Source organism: Sesamum indicum, linkage group LG11 (genome assembly GCF_026168435.1).
Source record: "Sesamum indicum cultivar Baizhima isolate 11 linkage group LG11, ASM2616843v1, whole genome shotgun sequence".
Lineage (NCBI taxonomy): Eukaryota > Viridiplantae > Streptophyta > Magnoliopsida > Lamiales > Pedaliaceae > Sesamum > Sesamum indicum.
In genome coordinates, this window is record NC_142667.1 from 16136853 (window position 1) to 16162551 (window position 25699).

Consider the following 25699-nt stretch of genomic DNA (forward strand, 5'->3'; position numbering starts at 1 on the left):
CAAAATCCTATTGATGTATATATATATGTTATGTGTATAAAACATTTACATTTATTAAATACGATCGAATCATGTATAGAATGAAACAAAAGATGTAATAATAATTTAGAATAAAAAATTCAATACGCATTAACACCATTTTTAAGACAATTCTACGAATTTTTGAACATTTAAGGATGGAACAAACATTAAATTGCGAGTGTATTTATGTCAACTATAAAGATTTTAATTATGGGGAAGAGGAGAGTGAAGAGATAAAGGCAGCAACTGAGTTAATGCAGCCCAGCCACCTAAACATTGAGAGAGAGAGAGAGAGAGAGAGAGATGAATAAACAAACGGCGGCGAAACAGCACAGTTGAGATTGAAGGCGGGGGAGGGGGAGGGGGGAGTGGGAGTGGCAGGGATCGTTATTATCCACTAGGTATTCGTGGCAGTAATATGTTGGGAGTTGAAATCATGGGCCCACTCCCCAGCACCGATTTTTCCACGTGGCATCTCTCTGTTTGATTTAGACAGGTAGGTAGGACACTTTGAGCAAATGAAGCCGAGTAACCGAAACTGAAAAAACCCAACCCCCCCCCCCCCCCCCCAAGAAAGAAAAATAAATTAAAGTATACTTAGTTACAGATGTGAGAGGGAGGAGAGGAGGGAGAGAGAGATCGTTCGCCACATACATACATAAATACATACATACATACACATCTTCTCTATATCTATCTATGTATGCGAAATGGAGAAGATGCATAAACGTAATAATAATAAATAAAGTTTTATGTTTTTCTTTTAATATAATCCCCTTTGTCTTGCATACATTAATTTCTTTCATATATATACATAATACATAATAAGAGATCATTCACGTGTCTTGCTCTCTTTTTTTCTTTCCTCACCTCTTTTTTTTCTTTTTCCTTTTCCCATCCGATTTCGCTTTTTCTTCTGAGGTTTCTGTTTGTTTCTGGGAAAAGATTCTCGGCGGTTACGTTTTCTTGACGGTGGGTGTTGTATATATATACGAGACGGCTCTCGTTAACCCAAACCTCTCATTCTGATATCAAGAATTTACACAAGAGAGTGGGGAGAAAGAGATAGACAGACAGAATGGAAGGAGGAAAGCAATCGGGTTCTTCATTTGCTTCTGATCTTTTCGGGGCAAAGGATTCTTCTACAGCTGCTTCGTCTTCTGGAATTTTTGGTTCCATTTTTCCTCCTCCGCCCAAGGTAATAAAGACCGTCCTTTTTTGTTGTTCTATCATTCTGCTATGAGTTTTTGATCGGGTTTTGCTTCATTTTATAATATGCCCTCTACATTCTCATAGTTTTAATGGGATCGTGTTGATGGCTGACGGTTTTGTCATAGTATAATATATGTACAGTCCCATGATTGCATGGAGTTGGCTGTTTGATGCCTTTTTCGACTGCGAGGGGGCTTGATTTTGTTCTGTTGCATGTAATGTTTGTGATGGATTTCTTTCTTTGTTTTGAGTTTGAAATCTTTTGGAGTGTTAAGAAAAGTTATTTAATACCATTAAAGCTCGCCTTTTTCGGGGATAAACCTCAAAAGATTGTTTTTCTTTGGTCGGCCTGAGGGGGAAAAATAAAAGCTAAAATTTTGAATTTGCCTATAGTTGCAATGAATATTTCAGACACCATTGTTTCTTATGCAGGTGAAGTAATTCTGAAAAAAATTCATGAATTGGTTCGATTTAAATCTAGTACTTGGCATTTCAATTCTTCTTGCTAAGCTTTTTGGGTTGTGCTATTGTTTGTTGTCTCCACTTTAGGTCATGGGACAAGAGTCGGTGCGTTCGTCCGAAGCTGATAAGAAGAATGACTCTGGAAATCCAGCATGGAGTGCGAAGCCTGGAGTTTCAGGTAGTTTGCATTCAGTTTGCTGATGGGATTTGCTCATCAAACACTCTATGTGGTGCTTCAGTTTTTATGCTTCCGCCTCTGTTTTAATAGCATTTACAGTAATGTTTTCTTTAAAGCAATCATCATGTGCTGTCAGAGAACTCAGAAAATCTCCATTGTTATTGTATCCCTTTTGGATTCTTTGATGAGATTCACCTAATGACTTCTGCCAGCAAACTCAAAAATCGTAGATGAAATACAGAGATTTGGGCAAAAATGGATCTTTTATTTTTCTTGTATAATAATAAGTCGGTCATTATTTTGAGTCTCTGTAGATTAACCTTTGGCTCTTTTCCAGATAACAAGGCTGTAGGTGGTGAAGGCCAAAGCCAGGACACGACAAGCAAGGCCATTAGTTCATATTTTCAGGAGGAAAAGGTCCAGCCATTTCATTACAGCTCGTCGATATACTATGGTGGTCAAGATGTCTATTCTCGGCCCCAGAGTGCCCAGAACACCACTGTGAGTAACCTTAAACGACTATGTGAATTATTGCTGAAACTACTTTATCTTGCAGCAGTGTTGTTACAAGTCATGACCTTCATAGAGATCAGTATCCATTTTCTATTTACATTTATATGATTTGGTTGGTATCTCCGCCTATTTGTTTTCCACTTGAAAATAACGTCACAGTGATGGGCCTTAAGAAGCTTGTTTGACATAACAGTGTCTTGGCGAGTATCTCCATTGTTGAAATACTAACTGCAGTTGTTGGCATTGATGAGTTCTGGAAAAGAAAGTTTTGATTTAGAAAATAAAATCCTTCCGTCTATATGTCTGTTTCCTTTATTGTCAGGTCAGAAGGTTTTAATGGGAATATCAATGATACTATTCAGAGTTAAATAATGCATTTTTCTCGTGTGTTCGATGATTAGTTCAATAAAGATGGCGGCGAAGATGACTCAGGCAGTGCTTCAAGAGGGAATTGGTGGCAGGGTATGTTTGCTTCTATTCCCTGAAATGACTATGGTTAAGGATTTGTTGTATTGACTACTACTTTTTGTTTTGGCAGGATCACTTTACTATTAAGAGCTCACTATGGCATGTGAATTTACATATACCTATTAGGTACTCATTATGAATTTTATTCTGGGAATGTTGACGTTTCATCTTTATGTTGTGATGCTAATACATGATCTTGTCGAAGACACTTTGGAATTTGTCAATTCATTTCCTGGATATCATCAATGGACTCACCACCAACAACCTATTTTGATGCTCATACTCTTGTCATTTGTTGATCATATTCAGATGTTGCCTTGTTTCGTATCATCCATTGCACTGTTGTTGACGCTATCAGCCCTTTTTAGATTTTAAATTTTTTTTTATCCCTATCATTTTATAATCATGTAATATTTTGTGCAGTGTCTAATTGATATTATTTAAGCATCTTACCAATTTTTTTCTTTTATTTGCAGGAAGATAAATATATCTAGCGCTGTAGCAGTCTATCCTACTCTTGTAATAGGAAAAATAGTGCATAGTGACAGTTTTATATAGCTAAATGACGGCCTACTTTCGTCTATCGTTGAACCATTATATGTAACTCTAGCTGGTAACCTTGCGTCTTTTGTCTCTATAATGTAAAGGATAATGAACGTGGTGCTTTTGGGGCTTCTGACTGTTCGATGTATATGATATTTGGTGTGTCTTAGATAATCTTTGCATCATGCAGATTCTGGTTTCTTTCTTCAAGACTACAAGGTTTTATTTATCTATGAGTATCTTAATCCAGACACCAATTATTTGTGTTCTTTCATCTATGAAAGTCCATCACACAATGTTTGAACAGAAAATAACATGCATGGAAAAGTCTATTGGTTTTTATCGAATCTTCTTCCCCGACCAGACAAGTCTTTCCACGTTTCCCATTTTTGAGACCACAGTAAATTCAGTATATCTACAATTATGGAAAGGTTCCTAGTAGATCGCGCAGACATAGACCCGAGGAAGGACCACTGCTGTTCTTTCAGGGTTTTTGTTTGATAAGGTTGCAGCCTAACGATAAGGCTTTTTTATCAGAATGAATTCGGTTGGAATGTTATTGTCAGTGAAGCTGCTTCTAGGATTGTATACTTTTTTGTTCCTTTATGTTCTGTTTGAGTCTTTTATTGCCTCAACCAGATAATTCGGATAAGGCAAAAGGATTCTCTGTTCCTTGTCTGCTGGTAAGGATGCCCACACTGCTGATCTTTACTCAATGGCATATTCATTACAGAAACATATTTTTTCTAAATCTTTTCATCACATGAATATCTTGAATTGCTGTACATCTTTTCTGAATATTTGCAGCAGTATGATCACAATATTTTCGTAAAGAACGTGGCCATTTATTTGGTTGTTTAGAATATGATACGACATAAAAGCTGTAGCTGATCAAGAATCACATGACATGAACCAAAATGGTAACTTGTTTTCCATCTACAAAACAAGGCTCTGCCTTTTATTTTAGCTGATATGCTTCCACTACAAACACCAGCAACTATTGCCTTCTTATTCAAGTGTAATAGTCCATTTTGCTCCAAATTTCTGACTCCTCCCGCTAAGGGAGGGTGTAAGCTGCAAAGCCAAACACAGGAATCAGAACCCAAAACAAATTCTAGTTCGTTTCCTACTTGCATAATAATGATCAGCAAAATTACTTACGTCCACACTTATATCCCACAGGACGATGAGCAAAACCACAGCGTTTGGGGATTGAGATAGCAACTTGTGGCTTGACGCCAGCTGCCTTAGCAGCATTAGATAGCAGAACAGCGCAGAGGCACCGGGGATTCTGCCCGATTCTCTTTACTTGAAGGCAGCAACTCTTTGAAACGGGTGCCTTTCCATCCCTTGCTGCCGCTGCACATGGCGCCAGCTGCACGGCCTCTTGGTCTGGACTCAGTGTCCCACATACCCCCTTGCCTTTCACACTTCCGACACCTGCTATGACAAGAAAGCACACAAGGAAGAGAACCTTCAACCAACCAGCCATTCTTTTAGAATCAATGCAGATGTTGTCTATGCGACTGCACGACTTCAGATGTTCTAAATTTGGTGAATTTATACTGTGATGAGGAGTGTGAACACTCATCTGCTTTAGTTGAATGGAAGAAGCACTAAAGGGACATGCACTAATGCTGTGCAGCATTGTTTTTCCTATAGACAATCATGATCTTGTGTTGTTTTAATTTTCATTTCTGTTGTCGGCGGGCTTATGTACATCTGTATATAGCTATGGCTATAACATTTTTTGCTCATCCTTTTAGATGTTAACAAGTGACATATGGATAGACAAGTTAGTGAGTTTACCAACCCACATACAAGAACGGCCTCCTCAATATTTTTCTCTTTGCTGCTTCTGGAAAGATCAGTCATCAATGATCCAACCACCCAACTAGTGTAGAGTATCCCGACACTTGTCTGGGGGATTAGCTCGAGGAAATTGAATATCTAAAAAGAAGGTTGATGTAACTCGTTTGTGGGTTCGGGATATTGTACTCATGTAAGCATGAAATTGTATATGATGTCACTCAAGATTAATCTGGGGGTTGAAGACGCCAAATTGACTGTAAGGACCTAATGGAGAAGACCAAAAAAAAAAAGTAAAAAGGAACAAAACCCGAAACGCCGTTGCCGGGGATCGAACCCGGGTCACCCGCGTGACAGGCGGGAATACTCACCACTATACTACAACGACCTGATGACTACTTGCACATATATACATATATATGTATCAGAAAATAAGTAGAAATGGTATATCAGTAAAAAATAATTTCCTTTGAATGACATATCATTTCTAGTGTTTTATTGATTTCTTCTGTATACAAGTCATTCTGGGTGTTTGAATAATATATTTCTATTTTACCATTTGACGTGTTATCTTGGGCATTTGGTCTAGTGGTATGATTCTCGCTTAGGGTGCGAGAGGTCCCGAGTTCAATTCTCGGAATGCCCCATTCTTTCTATGAGTGATTCATTTCATTCTGCACTTTTGCTTCCGATTCCCTCTTATCTATCTTTTGGCACGAAAATGTCTTGCATATATATTCGCAAATCTCAAATTCCAAGTGTAATAGTCTTAAAAAATTTTACTATTCTCCTATTTAAAGCATAATGTATTCACCAGTTTTCTTCATAATTTGTTTGTGCGATCTCAAATATGAAAGTGCATGGCTACTACAAAGTCCTTACCTCATGACAATCTTAATACAATAAAAAATTAGATACATCACAGCCCTCAATACTTTCAAATACTCTTTCTGCATGTACATGACAACGAAAATCTACAAAGTACCTCTAATGCATTTTGTTCATTCATCCTCAACAGATTTGTGAGGTTGTGGACTGGTTGCCTCTTTTGAACATCTGGAAGATTCAGATGCTGATATCTCTCCGCCTGTACTTGAATTTGAATCTGATCTCCTCATATTGCTGCTCAATTCCTTTCCTTTTCCATCAATACTCAGATAATCTGTCAATACCCTTTTCACGCCGAGCCCACGAAGGGAAAGTTTGCTGCTTTCAATATATGGTGATTTATCTCCCTTTGCAGGACTAATCGACTGTAAAGGTGAAAAGGTAGGAGTTGTAAAAGCTGTCTTATATGCAGTGCTGGAGACTGGGAGTGCAATCCCAATGCTTTTATGAGTAATCACACCAACCTTGGAGATTGACACGAACTGATCTGAATGTTTGGACAAGTCATCCACATAAAGTAGGTCGTCTATACGTGCTACAATATTGAACGCCAGGCTCTCTAGAACTCTTGAGTAACTCTCCAATATTGCTTTGCCAACATCCTAGTGAAGAACATGTACATTAGTACAAATGTGAAGAAGAATGGACAAGAGATTGAAATCCATGAATAGATATGAGAGAAGAAGTGATATTATTAGTATTACAAACCTTGTTGCATTGGATTTTGCTCATGTCTAAGGTGGTCTGAGGTAGACCTGGGAACCGTTGCTTCAAGCAAAGCAGAAGACTCTCAGCTCTGTCTGCTAGCAGTTCCCTTTTATCTGCATCACTAACCAAATCCTTTACCATTTCCCATGATGACTTTGAATTGGACCTGTGTGTGCTATGTAAAGGTTTTGAATTCGTTTTTCGGCGCCACATATAAATGGCTGCTTCCACTCTATTGGCAATTTCTAATGCATGATGCTCAGAAGACAAATCAAGGCAGTCAAGCAAACATTCGGGCGAAAATTGATCTGAATTGATGTACCGATGGATAAGATCTCCCAAACTTGCTTTTCCATTCTGCAAACGATAACGACGACAACAATCAAGGCCTACCTTGTTACTTAATCACATTGAAGAGATGCTTATATATCTTGGTACTTAATACCTTTGGAAGAGCTTCTAAGTATGAGTCAGGTACATCCATTTCGGCTAAAGCGGTATTGTTAATTGCCACTGCAGCTTTGAGGATTTGGTTCGTGCAATCACGCTTGTGTTGCAACATCTTTCTTGCATCTTCGCTGATGCCACCAGTTGGGACACGAGGAACTGGAAGCCACCATTTGTCTTCTTGACGGGAGAGTGGTCTTGGATAGGCGGATGATTCATCGGCTTCCAGGGATAATATCCCTTTATCGACATACCAGAACTCCGAGCCCTTAAAGCTTTCCAATATTTCCTACATAAGAGGCTGAGAATGAGAATCATTACAGGAATATATAGCAGTCGGCGAAGAAGAAATCAGTATCTTACGAGGATCATGTTGTCTAATTTGCGTAGTGCAGGGAGGTTCATGTAAAGATCTGACCGTGGTCTGGAAGTCATGACCTGAAACGGGGCATAAAGGATAAGTTGGGACAAGTCAATGAAAGATGACACTGATGCTATGTTTGGCAGCACTGAATTGGATTGTACTTCCACAGTGAAATGATACTCACCTCGAGTTTGCTTCCATCAGGGAATGTCTGCCAAGAGGGCATCAATTCCACAATGTGATCACTAACACAGAGAAGCCAATCCATTTCTCTACGCCACATTAATTTCTTCTCGGGCTTTAGAGGCTCTAATCTCCAAACTTGTCCAAAAAGAGTAGCTAATGCAATAAAAGCAAAGTTCAAGAATCAACCACTGTAACATCCGTTCATAGCGCAAGTAAAACCAACTAAAAAATATACATCGTTCAAGGACAGTGAACTAAGTCAATAACTTACCACAAAGGTTGGTAATAGCATTTGATATAGCCAGAGCACTGCAAACCCCATTGCCACAACCAGACATGTCTTCCCCAAGCAGCAACTTAGAAAATCTTTCTTTCATCATCTCAGTTTCTATATTCACGGAAACAAGATATGTTACTTCAGTAGTTTTAACAGAGATGGAATCGTAGATAAAAACACACAGACAAATTAATGATAATGAATTGCCAAAACAAAGAGGGCATATATGAAGGAAGTAGCACCTGATAGAGATGATTCTTGTTTCTCTAATTTTCTCTTGTCCAGATGGGGTTTTTCCACTTCTTCAGAAACGGTAGAACTTCGGCGAGAAGGCGGTTTGTCCTTCTGCATTGGCCAACCCATTGAAGGGGATGAAGATGAGTCCTCAGAACTACTATTTTCATAATTCAAAGTGACCTCAGAAGCCAAGAAATCAGAGCTTGAATTGCTTTCCCCACTTCCTTCTTCATTCGAATACGTTAAGTTTTCAACTTTGCGCTTATTCTCACTAACCACTCCTGTTTTATCATTCTCATTCACCAATGCCTCCATCGCAGCCTCGAGATAATTTGGTGAAGCACAATACACAGAGTTGTTAACTACCATTCCATCAAATTGAAACCTTTTGCTCCCAATCCTATCCGCCACTCTAGCTTTATTCTTCAAGAACTTGACTGATTTCAACACCCACAATGAGAATGAAGAAGAAGGATTTGAATTTCTTGGTAATCCGGGCTGTTTCAAAGGAAAGAAAGGCTTGAGCTTTGTTTGGTTCTTTGCACTGAGCACATTCTCCTCTTGGTACGACTTAGCTCTATCCATAAGGTTCCAACTTCAACTTCAACCTCAACCATGTTTGGTTCTGTGTGGGGGGATAAAAGTTAGAAAATAAGAGGCAAAGAAAACGGGAGTGGAAAATGGCAATAATTATTCAAAGATAGTTGCTCAAGCACTGAAGTGTAAGAATGATGCTCGAATGTGTGTAACACTGAGAGAGAGAGAGAGAGTGATTATGAGAGAGGGTTTTTATGCACAATGATGTGCGGAGCATTAAAGGAGACCAAGAAAGGGGTTTGCGGCTCCTCAATGCTGGCCTTTTCGCTTAAAATTACGCTCTTACACAGTTTCACTCCGTTGCTTTGTTAGGCTCTGCTTCAACAGGAGCAGCTCTCACATAATCATTACGTCGGATGATTAAACAAGGCAAGAAGGAAGGTAATTGCTATAGCGTAAAAGTGTAAAAGTTGCATTTGTCTATCTGTGATTTTTCACAAATGGTTGTTCTTTAGTTCTGGACTCGTGGTAACATAATATTCAGGCAAAACTCCCTACAAAATTCCAAGAATAGCATCTAGTACATAGAATTTTTCAGTGTTTTAGTAGAAAAGAAAGTTTGGATACACATGCGGCTGCAGCATGGGGTCAAGACATTTTTATTCGATACTAAGTGACAAAAATCATGTTCACTGGCTCTTCTAGTGCCCAATATTATGACCTGCAGGATAAGTTATGATGACGCTTTGTCCATACCCTTTTTTCCTTCGGCAACAAAATTGACATCCCTCAAAGCTCAAGAGTACAATGCTCTGATCCCTCCCAATTGGAATGTCCAATATCCGAACTAAAACTGAACTTACCAGTGCAATTGAATTTAAATTCAAGAATCATATATATACATCTGAAGCACTTATAAAGGTCATGAATATGTCCCACAATATAAAAACTACTATTCCATGTCAGAAATATTTTATTGTAAACTAATATAGCCATGGTCTAAAACAATGATATTAATTATGAAGGCAAATGCTCAAAAGTGAATTCTGCAAGTAATGTCAAATTGGACCACAAGGTTTTAGTGCTGCTGCGGTTGAGATTTCATAATAGTTGAGATTTCACAGTAATGTGAAATTGGACCACAAAGTGTTAGTATGGCTGCTGCAGTTGAGATTTCATAATAATTATGGTAGCAGTATCTTTCTAGCATCCCCAATTGTATTTTGAGACTTTACTTGTAAGGTACCAATTAAGCATGGTGCTGGTGGTAGTTCTAACAGTAGAAATATACTAAGACCAACCGCCTCCCAACCACTTCGCTATTCTTAGCTTCACTGTCTTAATTCACTACTTCAAAACTAGTAGGTTTTCTTCTGTACTAGTGGGTTTTGGAAAAGTCCCTGAGGACTGTTAACACTTTATTTTCGTAGCCGTTAACGTTTTAAAATGAGGTAGCTTGTTTAAATTTGAATGGCATTGGGGGACCTTGCAGAACGAACCCGAAAGAAGAAGGCTTTTATAAGGAATCCGATGTCGGGTTTTCCCATGCAGTGAAACCTAAAAGTAAAAGTAAATGGAAAGGAGTGAAGAATAATTTACACAAACGCCCAATTGTAACATACTGCTAAGCACCATAATGGGCCATTTAACCCATCCAGCATGGGCCGAGCTCATCAGAATGAACGTGCGTTGAGGAATTTGGTGGGCCATCGAAAGGCAAACCTGGGCCAGAGCAAACAGTGATATGAATACATCTTTATCATAAGGGTCACACTCGGATGGAGCAGCCCATTTAGCTGGAAAGTGAAAAAGGCAGAGTTACTAATGCATAGAAAAAGATCTGAGGGACAAGTTCCCTTTGCTTCTCAAAAACTGCAACCCAGCACACAAGAAAGTCGCCGTAATGAATTCTGAATATTGTATATGGTACAGGATAACAATTAAACGTCCTAACATTCACTCACAAATGGCCAAGTATGAAAATATTGCAACTTAGTGAGAGACAACATCATGAGTTGAGACAACGTTTCTGGATCAGCTCTTCTTGTAAAAGTTGGGATCCTTTACTATGGTAACAGGGCAGGCTGCATGCGCCATCACATAGCTAGTGACGCTCCCCAAAATTATCCTATATCAGCATCATCCAAACATTACGAGAAGAAAACATTTATAACAAGAACTGAAGCAATTAAATTTCTTGATTTTTGCAAAACTGATAAAAATCCATTGCTCAAGTTTGAAAGAGCTGACCTCCAAATAAGAAAATGAAAAAAAGGGAAAGTACCTCTGTATGGTAGTAAGGCCTCTGCTGCCCATAACCAAAGAATCCAACTTCAGATCTTCAACAGCTTCACATAGCTTCTCTCTCGCGTCTCCCCAGTACAATTTTGTCACCACTTTTATCTGATCAATAAAATTTCACTTTATTGAAATTCGATTGAAACACTGGATATAGAAAACTCTATACATGTATATAAAGAGAAAAGGAAGGAGTGAAGGTTTTCAGGAAACCTCTTTCTGCCTGGCAGCAGTATCGAGGGTGTCGAGAACTTCAATGTCTATCGGAACACCGTACTTGTTCATGACTTGTGGCTCGCGAAACTCCGCCAATGGAATCAGAGCTGCGAATAAGCAAAATATGAGATTCCAAATCGAGTACCTCTCTATACAAAACATATACAACCGAGTCAACAACCATTTTACACAAATATAAATCGACGATAGGCTCAAACAAAAAGTAGCTTACGAGAACCGGATTCCGACCACAGTTGGTGAAGAGACTCGCTGAGGGAATGGTGTTTGACGTGTAGAATATAGAAAATGTCGCCTTTATCTGCCAGATTATCAATGGACCACTGCAACGCCGCCTTGCTGCTCTTGGAGAAATCCATGGCCACCCCGATCCTCCTGTCTTTCGCCATTTCTCTTCTCTTCTCCTTTCTTCTGCCTTGTTCGAATGTTTTGCGGGAAAATATCAAGAGTTATTGCGTGAACAAACTGAAAGCCAAAAAGGACCTGATTCGTGTCGCCAAAATGCCTACTCTACATGTGAGTGTGAATGTGATGCTTTCTGCTTTATTCTTCATTTGGGCTGCATTTCGGGCCGACATTCCAAACTCATTTGGGCTGAAATTACAGATTGATCTCCCAACCCCAATTCCTCCTATTTCATGTCCTAAGGCCCAAAGCATTCATGAGACTGTAAAGCCCAAGACGTAAAATATTATATTAGGAACATATAAATTATTATATTTCCTTAATGATTGAAATCTGTAAAATCAGGAAGATCCATTCCCTGTATGCTTTCTCTGCTGGGTCCTGAGATTATAGTAAAATTAACTAATATCCAACGCATAAAATTTATGGATCTGTCCGAAGCTTTAACCCCTCCCTGCAAAATCACTAGTTAAAAGCACTGCCGAGCAAATATTACCCCCACAACACCACTGAGATGTGTGTGCATAATTAAATTTAAATTTGTAATAAAATTTACATATATATTTATATTAATTGGATAATTAAAACTAAAAGAGTAAGAGAAAAATAAAAACTTATAATATAATTGAAATAAACAGATGAAGACACCATATATTCAAAGTGAAAAATATTTCTAGCAGATTGAAGAAAACTAGTCATCTAATATCATCATTCCATGACCGATTGAAGAAAAGTCGAATTCACCATTAATTAGTAATAACAAAGAACCGACATACATACTTGAAGATTTATTTATATTCTGTCCTTCCTATCCTTGTATAGTTTATTAAAATTCGAAATAAATAACAAAGTATCAATTTACGTTGAAATATTTGAATAATAGACACAAAAACGAGATCTAGATCTAACAGCGGGGGAGGATTTCCATGTGCATTTCTTGCTTTATACCATTACTGTGTATGACACCTAGCTACCATATCCTTAATTCCAATCCTATTTTAATGTTAACGTGCGATGGACTATATGCTACGCACCCAGACACAGACCCAGCATGCCATGGCAGGTAAACCACCACTTTCTCTACCATGCACTACTTATTAATTAATATTTCAAACATGAATACGTGAATTAGTTCAACTCACCATCATCACTACGATATTCTGATTAATTAATTATATCAACTTATACCACTGTCTCAACCGTTAATTTCTTAATGCGGAATGAGTGCTCGGGATCTCATTTTTCAGACCATTAATTAAGAGTCCATTATTAATCAAGCGGATGAGGATTATGATGGTAAAAGGAATATCTATTTGTTATGAGAATCTTAATACGTGATGGTGGGTGTTTAAACAGTTTGTTAGGTCTTTCGATAAAAAAAAAAAGTCAGCTATTAGTTTTCATGTCAATTAGTGGGAAAGGTACGTTTTTTTATATATATGTTGTATAATCAATTAGCACATAAATATGTCAAGAATTTAATTTGTGATCGCTCGACAACTTTTAAGTTTTAGAACGCTAAAAAATTAAATCATTAAGAATGTTTAGTCATTCCCTCTTGATTAAGCACGACATCTTGTCTATGGATTTAATCATCAAAAATCAAATACTATCTCCGCCTTAGAGTCTCTCCTTTTGCTTCAAGTCATATGTCCATTCGAGCTTCGATCCTTAGTTCCGCAATCACAAAGCACACCTTCCAATTTTTAAGTCATTAAAAGCCGATCTAAGATAAAGTTCAGAGTTGGATATGTCACATTAAAATAGTGTGTTTCGCTGATCTTTATATCCATTACAGATTAAACGATTAGATTAAGTAATTGCCATCAGATTGGGTTAAATCAAGCGATCCGACCCAAAGACCCTAACTCAATCAACTTGCAAACCTCAAAATGCTTGTTTTTTTTTTTTTTTTAGTGTGATGGAATAAAAATCTGAATTAAATAAAATTATATATATAATCCAAAATCTTGATGGAAACATTAATGCATGAAGTTTGATTTAATAAAATGGGGGAGGCATGTGAAGAATGGTCCCTACAAAATGATCCTTTTAGGTAGAGAAGAATTTGTGACATGATAAATCCCACCATTTTTCATAATTAAATCCGTCCGCATGCAAAGCTTCGTCCAGAGGTATCTAATTGGTGGGACACTACGTACTACTACATTCATGAAAAAGAAAAGCCCTTTAACTATAATTGTTGGAATAAATCCTGATTAAAATTTTGATTATCAACATCTTACCTATTTCTTGATTTTTCCCTCCCACATTGCTTTCCTACCAAACATCTTTTTCCTTTAATTTTGGTGACCCCATTTCAATTCACTAATCTGGTCATTGCACTACTGTTGCTCATCAACATTTCCCTTCAACCGCAAACCAAATCTCGAGGCCTGAAATTAAAGTAACACAATTAGTGTGTTTCCCATCATCAATCATCCCAAAATGGGGGGTATATGTGCAAACAAACTTCTCTATCCAACTAACTTGGATATTTATTGGGTAATACTACCAAATTATGGACCCTCAAACTTTTATCTCTTCCGCCCTATCAATTGGAATTTTAATCCATCTTTTATTTTATCCTTACCTAATCACAATTCTGATGCATATAATATAAACATTCCAACTTTTAGATGAAGGTAGGGTAACCAATTATTTATGATCCTTATGATTCATCTTTAAGAAAATATTTATTTTAAGTGACTTTGAGTAATTAGTTAACTTGTTTTTTTTACCTTGTATGGCTCGGGTGTGCATAATTCGGTTAATTGATCGAAACCGAATCGAATCGAAATTTTAGTTTTTTTGTCAATTTTTCTCTCCAGATTTGCTGACCGAACCAAAAATTATTATTTTTAAATTTATACAATATTATATATATATATATATAAAATATGGTAATTTAATTATATTATTTTATAACAATCTTAATCAATAATTTAGTTTATATTTTTTTTTCTCCAAAAAGTTAGCTTTTTCTATTAAAAAGTAAAAAAAATAAAAAATTGTGTTCGATTTTTTATTTTGAGAAATGGTGAACCGGTTCAATTAACCGAACTGAACACCTCTATCTATAGCAGAGATAGCTTCATATTAATATTCATGATGGAAATAATTTATTCTCAAAATATTTATTCCTCACGTACATTTAAAACGTGACTAAAATTTTAATTCATACATGGAATTAGCCTATAAGATTACAGTAAACGTCAACATCTGGACTTGAAACGAATTATCTCAGTATTCAACTTATTAAATATTCATCGTATATAAATATATATATTTATTTCTGTCATTCATTATATCGAGTACTTATATCACTTAAAATTCCGTTTATTTTGTGATATAAGTTATTTGAATGGCAAGATAAAATAAAGTCTTGCATTAATTAATATACTATATTGACTCAGACTTTTTAGATTGAATAATTGATAATAGCATATAAATACTACAATTTGTGAATTCCCAATCACATTCTTACATACACAGCGTGAGAATACGTAGACGGATGAGTGTCCTTCCAACATCCAACAGATGGTGTACCAGGTTTGAACTCTTCATCAACTTGTTGCGTCCGGACCATGAAGCAAAAATCCACAATTCTTGCGATTCCAGTAAACTGTGACAGCACCAATCTAAAAACAATATATATTGTAGGCAAGTCGATCAAGTGTTATCTGCAAGTGGGGTCTTCCACTTGCGTCGAAGAATCCGTGGCCGTTGAATCGTTATCAAATTAAGCAAAAAAAGAGTTTGTGTAATAAATTAACTGAAAATGACGTTTAGGCAGAAAGAATAATAATACATCATCACATACTCTCGCACTCTTTCGGCGCCAAAATTTAATCTCTTGCGGGATTAAGAAGCAATCACCTCGTCACTTGTGTTAGTGGTGAGGTTGAGAGCTTAAAGTTATTAAGCGCATGTGGATTTGAATCGTACGAATATAGATATTTAATATATTTTTAACAGTAGTATGTTGTTTATTTGTTTATTCTGAACTTGTTAGTTGATTTAAAAATATTGACGTATTGTGCATTAGATGTTATATTAATAACAAATTGATTACTTTAGAACTGTCGATGTATTTATTTATTTTTTTTAAAAAAAATTGACTTACACTATTGAAAGTTTTTTTCTTTTACCTTTTTTTCAGGAAAAGAAAAAAAGAATCATTGGGCTTTTTTCTCTTTTGAATGGCCACATAGGAAAAAATGTCCGCCCAGACGATCACTTTTGGTTAAATTTTGAATAGTCGGAAACAAGTCGCGTAGATAAGCTAAGCAATCGTTTACTTGGTCCATCACCATCTTATCTCACAATCTTTTTGGTAAAGAGATATTGTTATTAATTTATCCACTAAGTTAGAATTTACAAGAATCCTCCAATCATTTTACGGTAATTATTTATAGGCTATTAATATATGAAGAGTTCATTCACAATATTTTAAACTAATTATAGTTGTGCCTGCCTTTTCCAGTCTGATAGGGGACATACGATGAATAAACTTTAAACCACATATTTCTCTTTCATAAATGAGAAAAAATTCAAATGCTCCAAACGTCACGCTTTTTTAACAGCGGGTTGGGTGTGTCTGACTCAATGATCTGAACTATCAACCATTAGTATCAAAAAAGGTATTCGATGGTTATTTAAATAATATGTTACTTGTATGAATTCTGACACATAAGTCTCTATAAATACGAGTTGAGTAATTTCATAATGTATGCCTTTTATTACTATCATTTTGCACTCTGCGATATAAAGGTCAATACTAATTTAAGTATCGAAAGATTTTAATTGTGAGCTACCGTAACAAGCTTAACAATCTGTGTTTCAGACCAAACCTTACTCTTTGAAATCAAGATAATCATACCCCAAAAAGTCGTCAAGTCATCACTAGATCGTCAAGAACCTCGACCTGGATTGTATCGCCCTCTTTCTTGTTACACTAGCAGTTTATGCACGCTCGATGCATGTGTGCATATACAATATAGTTATAGTACAAAAAATTACATCATTTATTCAGTGAATTGATGATGCAAAATTAACGATTCTAATTAAGTAAAATAGAAATTAAATTTATCTACAATTGTATAAAGAAAAATAAAAACAATTATGTGAAAATATAAAGTTGAAAGATGAATAGAGTAGACTAGTTGTAGATGGCATTTTAATTTGAGTGACCAAAATTTTCTGTTTAAATATTTTTCTAAAAAAGGAAATAATATTTATGTCAATATACATTTATTACACAACCAAAATGAATTAATATAGTTATCTCCATCTTTAATTAATAGTATAGATATATGGGGAGGACTGCAGAGGTAGCCGCAAATAATTATGGGTTACAGCCATCATTGTTTCGTGGAATGTACAATTATTTAAGTACAAGGTTGTCATGTGTCCTCCTCCTTTAATAATTAATGGTAATGGCTACAGCCTCATACGTCCTCCACCGCTAGTGCTTCTATATGAAGGGATGATGAAGTTCACACTACTATCTACATGCCAATTATTTCATTTTGTTGTAAAAATAATTATTATTCGCTCTCCTTAAATTATACATTAAAATATATACTTCATCCCCTTATCACTAGTTTTTTTTATAATAAAATTAAAATATTGAAACTTTAATTGATTTTATGGAAATTGGCAGAGCCTGTATCTGGAGCAAATATTGGATGCGCATTGTATTCAATACAGTGTTCAATGAGTTGATGAAGACGGTGCAAGATGCAAATGAATTTTGCGACTGCTTTATTTTGAGTTAAAACTGTATGGTATTGGAACTTTAAAAATTGGATGCATATAAATTTATTCAATTCATTTGAGAGGGATAGGTCGTGTCCGTGGACGAGGCGGGAAGAACCCGCCGTCTGACGCCGGCAGTGAAAAGGACGGGCCGTAGGAAGATGTCCGTTAAAACAGACGGAAAAGCGGTTTGACCAAATGCAGGATAGGCCGTTGAGCTGCCGGACCTGCTGTTGGGCAGTGTCGCCACGTCATTGGGGAATAAAAGCATTCAGATCCTTTGTTCACTAGAGGAAGCCAAACGCTTATTTATTCATGTATCTCAACTAAAAAAAAAAGTGTGTAAATCCGAAAATCTCGTACAAGCTTTATTTATTTTAAAATAGTCTAGTCAGTTCCAATTTTTTGATCCTTATTATTATTGTTCTTTTTTTTTTTAATATCATAAAACAAATAAATTTATTTTTTTAAATATGATCGAACTTAGTTATTTTTATTTCAATCTATTATTAGTCGAGTTGAATTCGGATATATCTCATTTTCAATTTAATCTGTTATATTTACTAATTAATATTCAAATATCTTTTGTTATTATTCTCTAATTGCAATTAAATAATTTAATTTATTTTCAACTATATAACGAAATAAAAGTTCAAAAAATGAAGAAGGGGAATGTGGATACATTTGTGTTGTGAGGTGTGTGTATATATTTAAAGGTTATATGCAAACCTCTGAATAGAATGTGTATTATTTTTAGACAATTTCTAAATTCATTTTGTTAATTTAAGATTTTTATAACACAATTACAGTGCATCTTAAAATTCTGACATGTGTAGACTCATGTGACCACTAAATAATACTGGTGTCCATCATTCATATAAGATTATACAGTTGAGAGACATCTGTAAATAGTCATCTTCCATAAATCAAGTATAACTTTTGCTGCCGTAATATTTTTACGATCTTTATTATCATTTATCTTACAATCTATTGGATTAAACATCATGAGATTATAACCTGGATCTTTATAGTTCAACAGTGTTTGTGATGAAAAAATATCTGTTTTTCCTGTTTTCACAAAGCTAATTAAAAAAAAAAAAAAAAAGAGTGGGTCATTTGACTGAAGGAATTATTAGTAAAAAAAGGTTAATTAAGGTATAGACAAGGTGAGTGCAGTGGAGTGGACTATCCAAGAAAAAGATCGGACAAGAGAGTAAGGGTGAAAAGTATAAAGACAATAAGGTAAAAAACCCGACATGATTGGGATTCCATTTGACTGGAATATTTCCAACAAAGTCATTATTTTAGATCTGTGTTTACTCAATTAGACTACTATCTGTCTGTTAATGCCACCCTAATTATTACTACAATACCATCATTATTTGATCACCTCCCTTTTTAAACTCCACCTACATACCCACCGCTCAAATTCTTATCAATGGTCACATCATGTGCACAAATCTTTCATAATATCAAAATTTAAACAATCAATCTCTTTGTAATTTCACTTTTTTGGTCATAAATGGTAATTAAATTGATAGGGAGCAGTAATTAATTATTATATGGTAAAATCCTGTGCTTGAGGGAAAAGCATGCCGGTTACAAGGCACATGATCAAACAAAGATGGAGCAGGCAACTTTAAACTGTAGGATTGCCATTTTTGTGTGAAAAAAAATATCGCGTGGCAGGCGGATTCGTCCTTAACCCCGACGCATACGACATACACACCACCTGACCCAACCAGACCAGTGGTGTAGGTTAGCCCACTCATCCCCACTCCCCTTCGTCCAACCATTCATACCAAATTCAGGATTTTGTTACATTACTCGTCTTTTCGGTATTTTTACTTATTGGTTTGTATAAATTTTAAATATTCTCCCCTTTCATTTCAGTCCTAGGTAACGGTAATTATAGATATATAAGAAACATGTCGAGAGTAGCTAATTCTATCGTTATTACCCAACAAATTACAACATAAGAGCACTTCAAATCTTAGACTTTGCTAGAAATGGACACAGAGTCGTTAAACCGAACAAGCAAAAGACCAAATAATTGTTACGCCAGTTCCGTTTGTTGTGCCGCAATCAATGGCTTCAATGTGCGATTTTAAGCTGCTATTTCTTACAGCTACAAGAGGAGTATATTTGACTCAAACGTTGCACAATATATTTATGTGTTGGAGCATATACAGTGCCTTAAAACCCACAAGAGGAAAAAGAAAAAATAAATCGAGGAGGGCAAAATTGAGATTTCTAATTAGAAACTGAAATCGCAATAATGTGCTTGATATCATTTACACCGATTTATTTATGCAGAGTATATTTTGTTGAGAAAGAGGGGCGCACGTTATACGTTAAACCATTAATCAATCTTATAAACAAAAATAATAGAGCTCAAAGCTAACCTGATGAATATCCACCCACCAGAGGGGCAAACTTGCCAATCTGTAAAACCTCGGGGGCAAAATTGTAAAGAAGAGGGGAAAAAAATTAAAAACCCTAAACATCAGGTCCCTCCCAGTCCCACCCCAGCCTCTTCTAATTTTGCTTACATGCGAAGCATAATGGCCACGTGGAAGTGGATGGCGACAAATGTCCGGTCCTTCTGCCACCACCATTCAACGAATCAGAAAGGCGCCAACACGTTGTCACCACGCTACTTTACCCCTTCCTCCCCCCCCCCCCCCCCCCCCCGAAAAAACAAAAATACGTAAAACACGATTTAAGGTTACAGCGAGAGGGAGCGAGCCAAGAATTCCCCGAATTAAAGGAGATAATTACTTTATTCAAATACTAGAATTACTACTGAAAGCGTTACACAAAGCAGAGGAAGGGAAAGGCGCAACTGAATTTAGGCGGGCCCCGCACTTGGCCTCACATGCGAACCGAGTGAGCGGTGTCAGACACGGACCCCACCACCACCACCACCACCTTCTTACCTGGCTACAACTCTTTCCAACTGTTTTTCAAACTTTTCTGCCGCCGCGCGTGCCTGCAGTCTCCACCATTGCGCCTGTGCTACACCCTCCGCTAGGGTTCCCACCTCCCTCACACCCCACTATTGCAGTGTAGTGTACATTGTTTTGTTACTTGTAAAAAACCGCTTCCGGCCTCCAACCCTCTCTTCTCTCTCTTAACACTGCCTCTGCCACTCTCTCTATCTTGGAGATTTTCTTTTTTGCCTTTTTATCTCTCTATATATTTTGCTGGGCCCCTGGGATTTTTTCCACCCCTCTCTCTCCCCCCTCCCTCTCTCTCTCTGGTGGCTATAATTAAACCTTCAAGAAGCAGCAACACCCCATAACCCCCCTCCCTTCCCTTTCCAAATACCCGCCTCCTTCGATATTTGCATTCTCTGGATATTTCTCTCTTTTGCTACGTATATAAATATATACACACGGACGAGGTAGCCTGACTTGTGTATCTCTACTCGATTCTCATGGCGCAAGAGCTGGATGACGGAGAGTTCTGGTTGCCGTCCGAGTTTCTGACGGACGACGACCTGTTAACGGATTTCAAAACTGACCATTTCAAGATGAAGAGGGACGACGAGTTTTCTCATCTGTTTGGCAACTCGTTTGGTTTCGCTTCTGATCTGAGTTCACCCGTTGAGTCGGTCATGGGCTCCACAGAAACTGAGAGCGACGAAGATGACTTTGTCACTGGGTTGACCCGGAAGATAGCTCACACCACGTTGCACGACTCCAATTTGTCCTCTGACTACACAGCCAAGGTATTATAAACTTGGCCATTTTTTGTTTTTATTTAGCTGTTTCTTAATTAGTTTGGGTTTTAGGTGAGTTTTGTTTTTTGTTCAGGGATGGAAGCTCTCCGGGTCGCCACAATCAACTCTGTGCGGTTGCAAACCGGGGTCCAGCCGTGGTAGCCCGAACAGCGTTTCCCGGGTTTCTTCACCGCCGGATGGAAAAGATGCAGTCGGGTGGGATTTGCTGTATGCGGCAGCAGGGGAAGTTGCAAGGATGCGAATGATCGAGGAGACAACCCCGTTTCATTCAAACAAACTCTTCGCTCCGCCCCCAAAACCTAGCCCTGTTGCCGTACCCGTCAAAAAGCCAAACCCGGCCACTGGCTTTTACCCGAATCAAGCTCAAACACAAGCGCACCTTGCTTATTTGCAATTGCAAGCCACTCAAGTGAGTACTCTCTGTTTTACATCCTTCTTTCTCCCCATGTTTTGTGGGTATACCACTAAGTTTCTTTGTTACAGTTTCAGCGGATGAAGCAACAACAGATGGTGAAAAGTAACGTCTGGAGGCAGGGGAAATTAGATTATCAGTTTCAGAATGGTAGGACTGGCATAGTTGGCAGAACTCAAGGTTTATCTATGGCGGCTTGGCCTACTTTGCAACAGTCTCAACAACAGCAGCATCAGCAACCCGGTTCAGGGATGAGAGCTGTTTTCCTCGGAGATACCGGAGCAAAAAAGGAGCGAACTGGGACCGGAGTTTTTTTGCCTAGAAGATTCGGATCTAACCCAACTGAAACTCGCAAGAAACCAGGTCATTAGCTCAATCCAAGCCTTAATAGTACCCAAACCTTTCTGTTAGTAGTTGCATTAATTTGCTAATTAAATTGTTACTGTTATTAATTGAGTTGGCTGCTGGTCACATGGGTTCTGCTATTCTATCTTAGTATTTGTTCACTGTCTCGGTTGATTCCAGATCTGGTGTTCCTACCTTGTCTTTATTTTGGCTACCATTTGTTTTTTAAACCCACAGAAGTCGAGAGGGTTCCATTTTCTGTTTGTATGTGCTGATTCCTGTGAATTTTTTGGATGTGACTGAGCAGGATGTTCTACAGTGTTGTTACCAGACAGAGTGGTCCATGCCTTGAATTTGAATCTGGAGTCTGTGGATGACCAATCCCAACTCAGAGGCAATGGAAATTTCACACCTGAATATGGTATAAAAATCAATAGCAGTGCTGCCTAATTTTTTTTTTCGGTTGTTGTTTTTAATATTGTGGAGATCTTATATGAGAATGGTTCTTGTGTAAAAATCATGCAGACGCTAGTTTGAAGCAGAGAAGTAATGTGATGATGATGGGAGAACAGAGGAGAAGTTTTATGCCGCAGGCAGTGATGAATCAGGAACTCAGGCTTCCTCAGGAGTGGACTTATTAACTAGTGATGAAGAAGGGTTGTTTTTTGTTGAAGGGATGTGCTGGAATTTTTAAAGATTAGTAGCAGAAGCAGCAGCAAAGAAGTTGATTTTTATTAGAAAGGAAGATTTATTAGTAGTTTTTTTTTGTTTGTGACAGTGGATTAGTAGGCGCAGCATAGGACAGTGGCAGTAGTAATTAAGTAGATGATGATGATGATGATTAAAAAAGAATGTTAGCAGGAATGGTTTTTTATTACTATATTTCAGAAGGGAAAAATAAATTGTCAGTGGGCAAGATCTCAGCAAAGGAATAGGGTTTTCTTTGTTTGGCTCGAGGTACAAGAAAGTGGAAAGAGGACAGTTCCCCGTCGGAAAAATGGAAATAAAAGGAGAAGGGTTTTCTTTTATTATTTTCATTAATTTCTTTTCGAGAGTAGGTTGTTTTGAATCAGTGAGTTGGGGTGTCGTTTTGGTTGAAACCCCAGCCCTGTTTTTGATTTTTCACTTCTTGTAGTTATATATAATATATATATTGAATTGGAATGAATGACGGTTTGTTTGTAGTGAATATATATATTACTATTAATTAATAATAACGCCTAGATTGTAGCCATTTTTGCCTTTATTAAGTGGCTGTTTGCCACTCTTATTGATTAATTAATTATTATTATTCATAAAATGTTGTGGAATGGTGTTTGATGGTCAAAGCATGGGGAGAAGCAAAAGCAAAGCAGACTTGCACAGTTTGCTTTGCATCTTGCTGGCACATGCTACGGTACACTCTGCCTTTTGACTCTATTAGTCCAATCTCCCCCTCCTTCCTTTTTCTGTTTTGGTGTCTGCTCTGAATAAAGTTTTTCTAGGTTGTCTTTAGATCTACTAATTATTTATTTCCAACCACTAAACAGTGATGTGGTTTCCTTTCCTCCATGTGAACGCGCTTTCCCTCCTCTAATTTTTGTCTTCTAATGTGCCTCTATTTAACATGAAAAATATTGGTTTGATATCTTCCTGTGTCTTTAATCAAACTACTTAACTATTGGTTCTGTTCTTGTTCTTGTGATGATGAGTTGGATAAAAAATAAATTTTCAAACCGCAAACTGCGACATCATTAGGACCTAGTAGTATAGTTTACTTTTATCGGTTGAGTACAGCCCAAGACTCACTCATCGGAGCCTCCTCAGCTACCTTGTTACCACGTTCGTCTTAATTGATTGTGATGAGATTGTGTAATAAACGTTAAATAAATGAATGAAATATCAAGATGTTAAAGTCTACATATCAAAAGGCAGAAGATTAATTGCTTGGAGGGAAAGGCTTGGGAATAGAATAGCTGTCAATAGGTTGAAGTGGAGGTGGTGGTAGACGAATTATTATTGTGGAGGGTTGCTTGTCCCACACCCACACCCACACAAGAGAAGATTTCTCTTTCTCTCCCTCTCCCCCCGCTTTTGTGTGTATTTCCTCCGGGTACTTGACCCATATCGCACTGTTTCCTTTATATATTTTTGGGTGGGGAAATGAAATAGTGAGTTAGATTTGATGGGGATGGGGCTGGGGCAGCCCAGCCGGCGGAGATATTATATGATGAAGCCCACGCCATGTGCCTCTGCTTCACTCGACACCCCTCATGCTCCCCCCCTTTCCTCCAAGAATCAGATCACAACACCTTTTCATCAATGCCAGACGTATTTTGCTTTGTGTTCTCGCCACTGAAAAAGCGCATATTAATTGTAGCAATTATTATTATCTTGGCATTAAAGAAAGAATTGGGGGGCGGGTGCGTGTGAGAATTTGAGTGGTTAAGGAGGGTGTTAATTGATGCTGATGAAGGGGTAAGTGGGTTGTCTGCTCTGCTTCCCATGTTGTAAGATTTTTGTTACGTGATTTGTTCGGACTTAGCCCTCCACTTCCACCTTCTCTCTTTTTACTTTTTCTCCATCTATCCCAAAATTTTTAATCCAAATCAAATTTACATAACAAATATGATATATTTATAATGTAAAAATAGTAATTAATCACGTTATAAATATGTATAACTTATTTTGTTTAAAAAATCCGATTTAAGTAAGAATTTTATCATGCTCCCCATCAACTTTTTTCCTAGTACTTACTCTGTTCTCAACTCCTTATATTTACTTTTTTATTTTTTTGTGTGATATTTTAGACAAGAAGAAGATTTAACTCTATATGTTCCAAGCCGGCAAGATTTACGAGACATTGCACAACTATTATATTTTTAAGCTTTGATGTTTACTTAAGTTTCGGTTTGTAGTAGTTGACCCGAACTCGAAATGAATTTATATAGGCAAGGAAATTACATGGTTGTAATAATCGAATTATGAGGTAGTTTTGTTCGGATTTTGTGTACCTTGCGAATCGGCCGAAGAAACAAATACTTGTATTATGTGATGATGAGTATAACGTGACATGTGGCAACATAGGAGTAATTTGAGGATGTTGCGTTTAGCAGTTTGTGAAGTATGTCAACTCCCCCAAATTCAAGGGTCGCTCACCAACTATCAGCGCCACAACCCTTCTTCACGCTATTACGCCAAATGTATGTATTCATTATAGAATATACATGGAAATAATAATCATAATAGTCGAGCTGCTATGTTGATTAAGAAACGAAAAATTATGATAGTCGTACAAAATAATGGTAAAGTTAGGCAGGCGACAACGTGATCCCCGGCATACAACACGCAATAATAGATGAATTGATGCTTTCATGTGCCTAACAAGTCTCTTCATCAACAATTCCGACATAGTAACTCTTTCTGTCCATGTCAAGTAATTGTGGTGTGTTGTATTTCAATCATAAACTAGTCCCGTAATATAAGTGTATCACCATCAAAATTACTTTCATTTCTAAGTCAATCACATATTTGTAATTAGTTTAACAAAACATACAACTCATTTAACTTAAATTACTACCTATTTTTGATCTGCTTAGATTTTAATTTCATAAATGAAGCCTTATTGTGAGAAGAATTTCAACCTTTATGGTTTTATGTCAACAAATCAT

The 25699-nt window shown here is 37.1% G+C and overlaps 5 protein-coding genes and 2 non-coding genes across 10 annotated transcripts; 3 read left to right on the forward strand and 4 right to left on the reverse strand.

Moving 5' to 3' along the window:
* The first annotated feature begins 663 nt into the window (after nucleotides 1-663).
* LOC105174502 (uncharacterized) lies at nucleotides 664-3571 on the forward strand. Of its 3 annotated transcripts, XM_011096627.3 has the most exons (6): nucleotides 672-1219; nucleotides 1783-1873; nucleotides 2211-2374; nucleotides 2788-2848; nucleotides 2925-2980; nucleotides 3331-3571. In XM_011096627.3, the coding sequence occupies exons 1-5, from the start codon at nucleotides 1100-1102 to the stop codon at nucleotides 2939-2941; spliced, it is 453 nt and encodes a 150-aa protein (XP_011094929.1). In that variant the 5' UTR covers nucleotides 672-1099; the 3' UTR covers nucleotides 2942-2980; nucleotides 3331-3571. The 3 variants fall into 3 exon arrangements, with proteins under 3 accessions (XP_020553515.1, XP_088731858.1, XP_011094929.1); XM_088875732.1 differs by lacking the exon at nucleotides 3331-3571 and having other exon boundaries at nucleotides 668-1219; nucleotides 2925-2981; XM_020697856.2 differs by lacking the exons at nucleotides 2925-2980; nucleotides 3331-3571 and having other exon boundaries at nucleotides 664-1219; nucleotides 2709-2848.
* A 649-nt stretch (nucleotides 3572-4220) lies between these two features.
* LOC105174503 (uncharacterized) lies at nucleotides 4221-4943 on the reverse strand. Its single transcript, XM_011096628.3, has 2 exons — nucleotides 4559-4943; nucleotides 4221-4471 (listed from the first exon to the last, which is right to left on the reverse strand). Exons 1-2 carry the CDS (start codon nucleotides 4887-4889, stop codon nucleotides 4455-4457), a joined length of 348 nt encoding a protein of 115 aa, XP_011094930.2. The 5' UTR covers nucleotides 4890-4943; the 3' UTR covers nucleotides 4221-4454.
* Nucleotides 4944-5522: 579 nt separating this feature from the next.
* On the reverse strand, nucleotides 5523-5594 carry TRNAD-GUC (transfer RNA aspartic acid (anticodon GUC)). Its single transcript has one exon. It is a non-coding gene; the product is annotated as a tRNA-Asp (tRNA).
* A 186-nt stretch (nucleotides 5595-5780) lies between these two features.
* Nucleotides 5781-5852, forward strand: TRNAP-AGG (transfer RNA proline (anticodon AGG)). The gene has a single exon. It is a non-coding gene; the product is annotated as a tRNA-Pro (tRNA).
* Nucleotides 5853-5999: 147 nt separating this feature from the next.
* Nucleotides 6000-9597, reverse strand: LOC105174504 (rop guanine nucleotide exchange factor 7). Of its 2 annotated transcripts, XM_088875689.1 has the most exons (8): nucleotides 8319-9595; nucleotides 8071-8187; nucleotides 7798-7952; nucleotides 7613-7687; nucleotides 7248-7538; nucleotides 6803-7159; nucleotides 6559-6696; nucleotides 6000-6459 (listed from the first exon to the last, which is right to left on the reverse strand). In XM_088875689.1, the coding sequence occupies exons 1-8, from the start codon at nucleotides 8896-8898 to the stop codon at nucleotides 6208-6210; spliced, it is 1965 nt and encodes a 654-aa protein (XP_088731815.1). In that variant the 5' UTR covers nucleotides 8899-9595; the 3' UTR covers nucleotides 6000-6207. The 2 variants fall into 2 exon arrangements, with proteins under 2 accessions (XP_088731815.1, XP_011094931.1); XM_011096629.3 differs by having other exon boundaries at nucleotides 6000-6696; nucleotides 8319-9597.
* Nucleotides 9598-10691: 1094 nt separating this feature from the next.
* LOC105174505 (universal stress protein PHOS32) lies at nucleotides 10692-11889 on the reverse strand. The gene is made up of 4 exons (XM_011096632.3): nucleotides 11597-11889; nucleotides 11362-11471; nucleotides 11135-11253; nucleotides 10692-10978 (listed from the first exon to the last, which is right to left on the reverse strand). Exons 1-4 carry the CDS (start codon nucleotides 11769-11771, stop codon nucleotides 10885-10887), a joined length of 498 nt encoding a protein of 165 aa, XP_011094934.1. The 5' UTR covers nucleotides 11772-11889; the 3' UTR covers nucleotides 10692-10884.
* An 8862-nt stretch (nucleotides 11890-20751) lies between these two features.
* On the forward strand, nucleotides 20752-23238 carry LOC105174506 (TIP41-like protein). Its single transcript, XM_011096633.3, has 5 exons — nucleotides 20752-21280; nucleotides 21366-21701; nucleotides 21776-22067; nucleotides 22357-22470; nucleotides 22575-23238. The coding sequence occupies exons 1-5, from the start codon at nucleotides 20987-20989 to the stop codon at nucleotides 22688-22690; spliced, it is 1152 nt and encodes a 383-aa protein (XP_011094935.1). The 5' UTR covers nucleotides 20752-20986; the 3' UTR covers nucleotides 22691-23238.
* Nucleotides 23239-25699: the final 2461 nt, after the last annotated feature.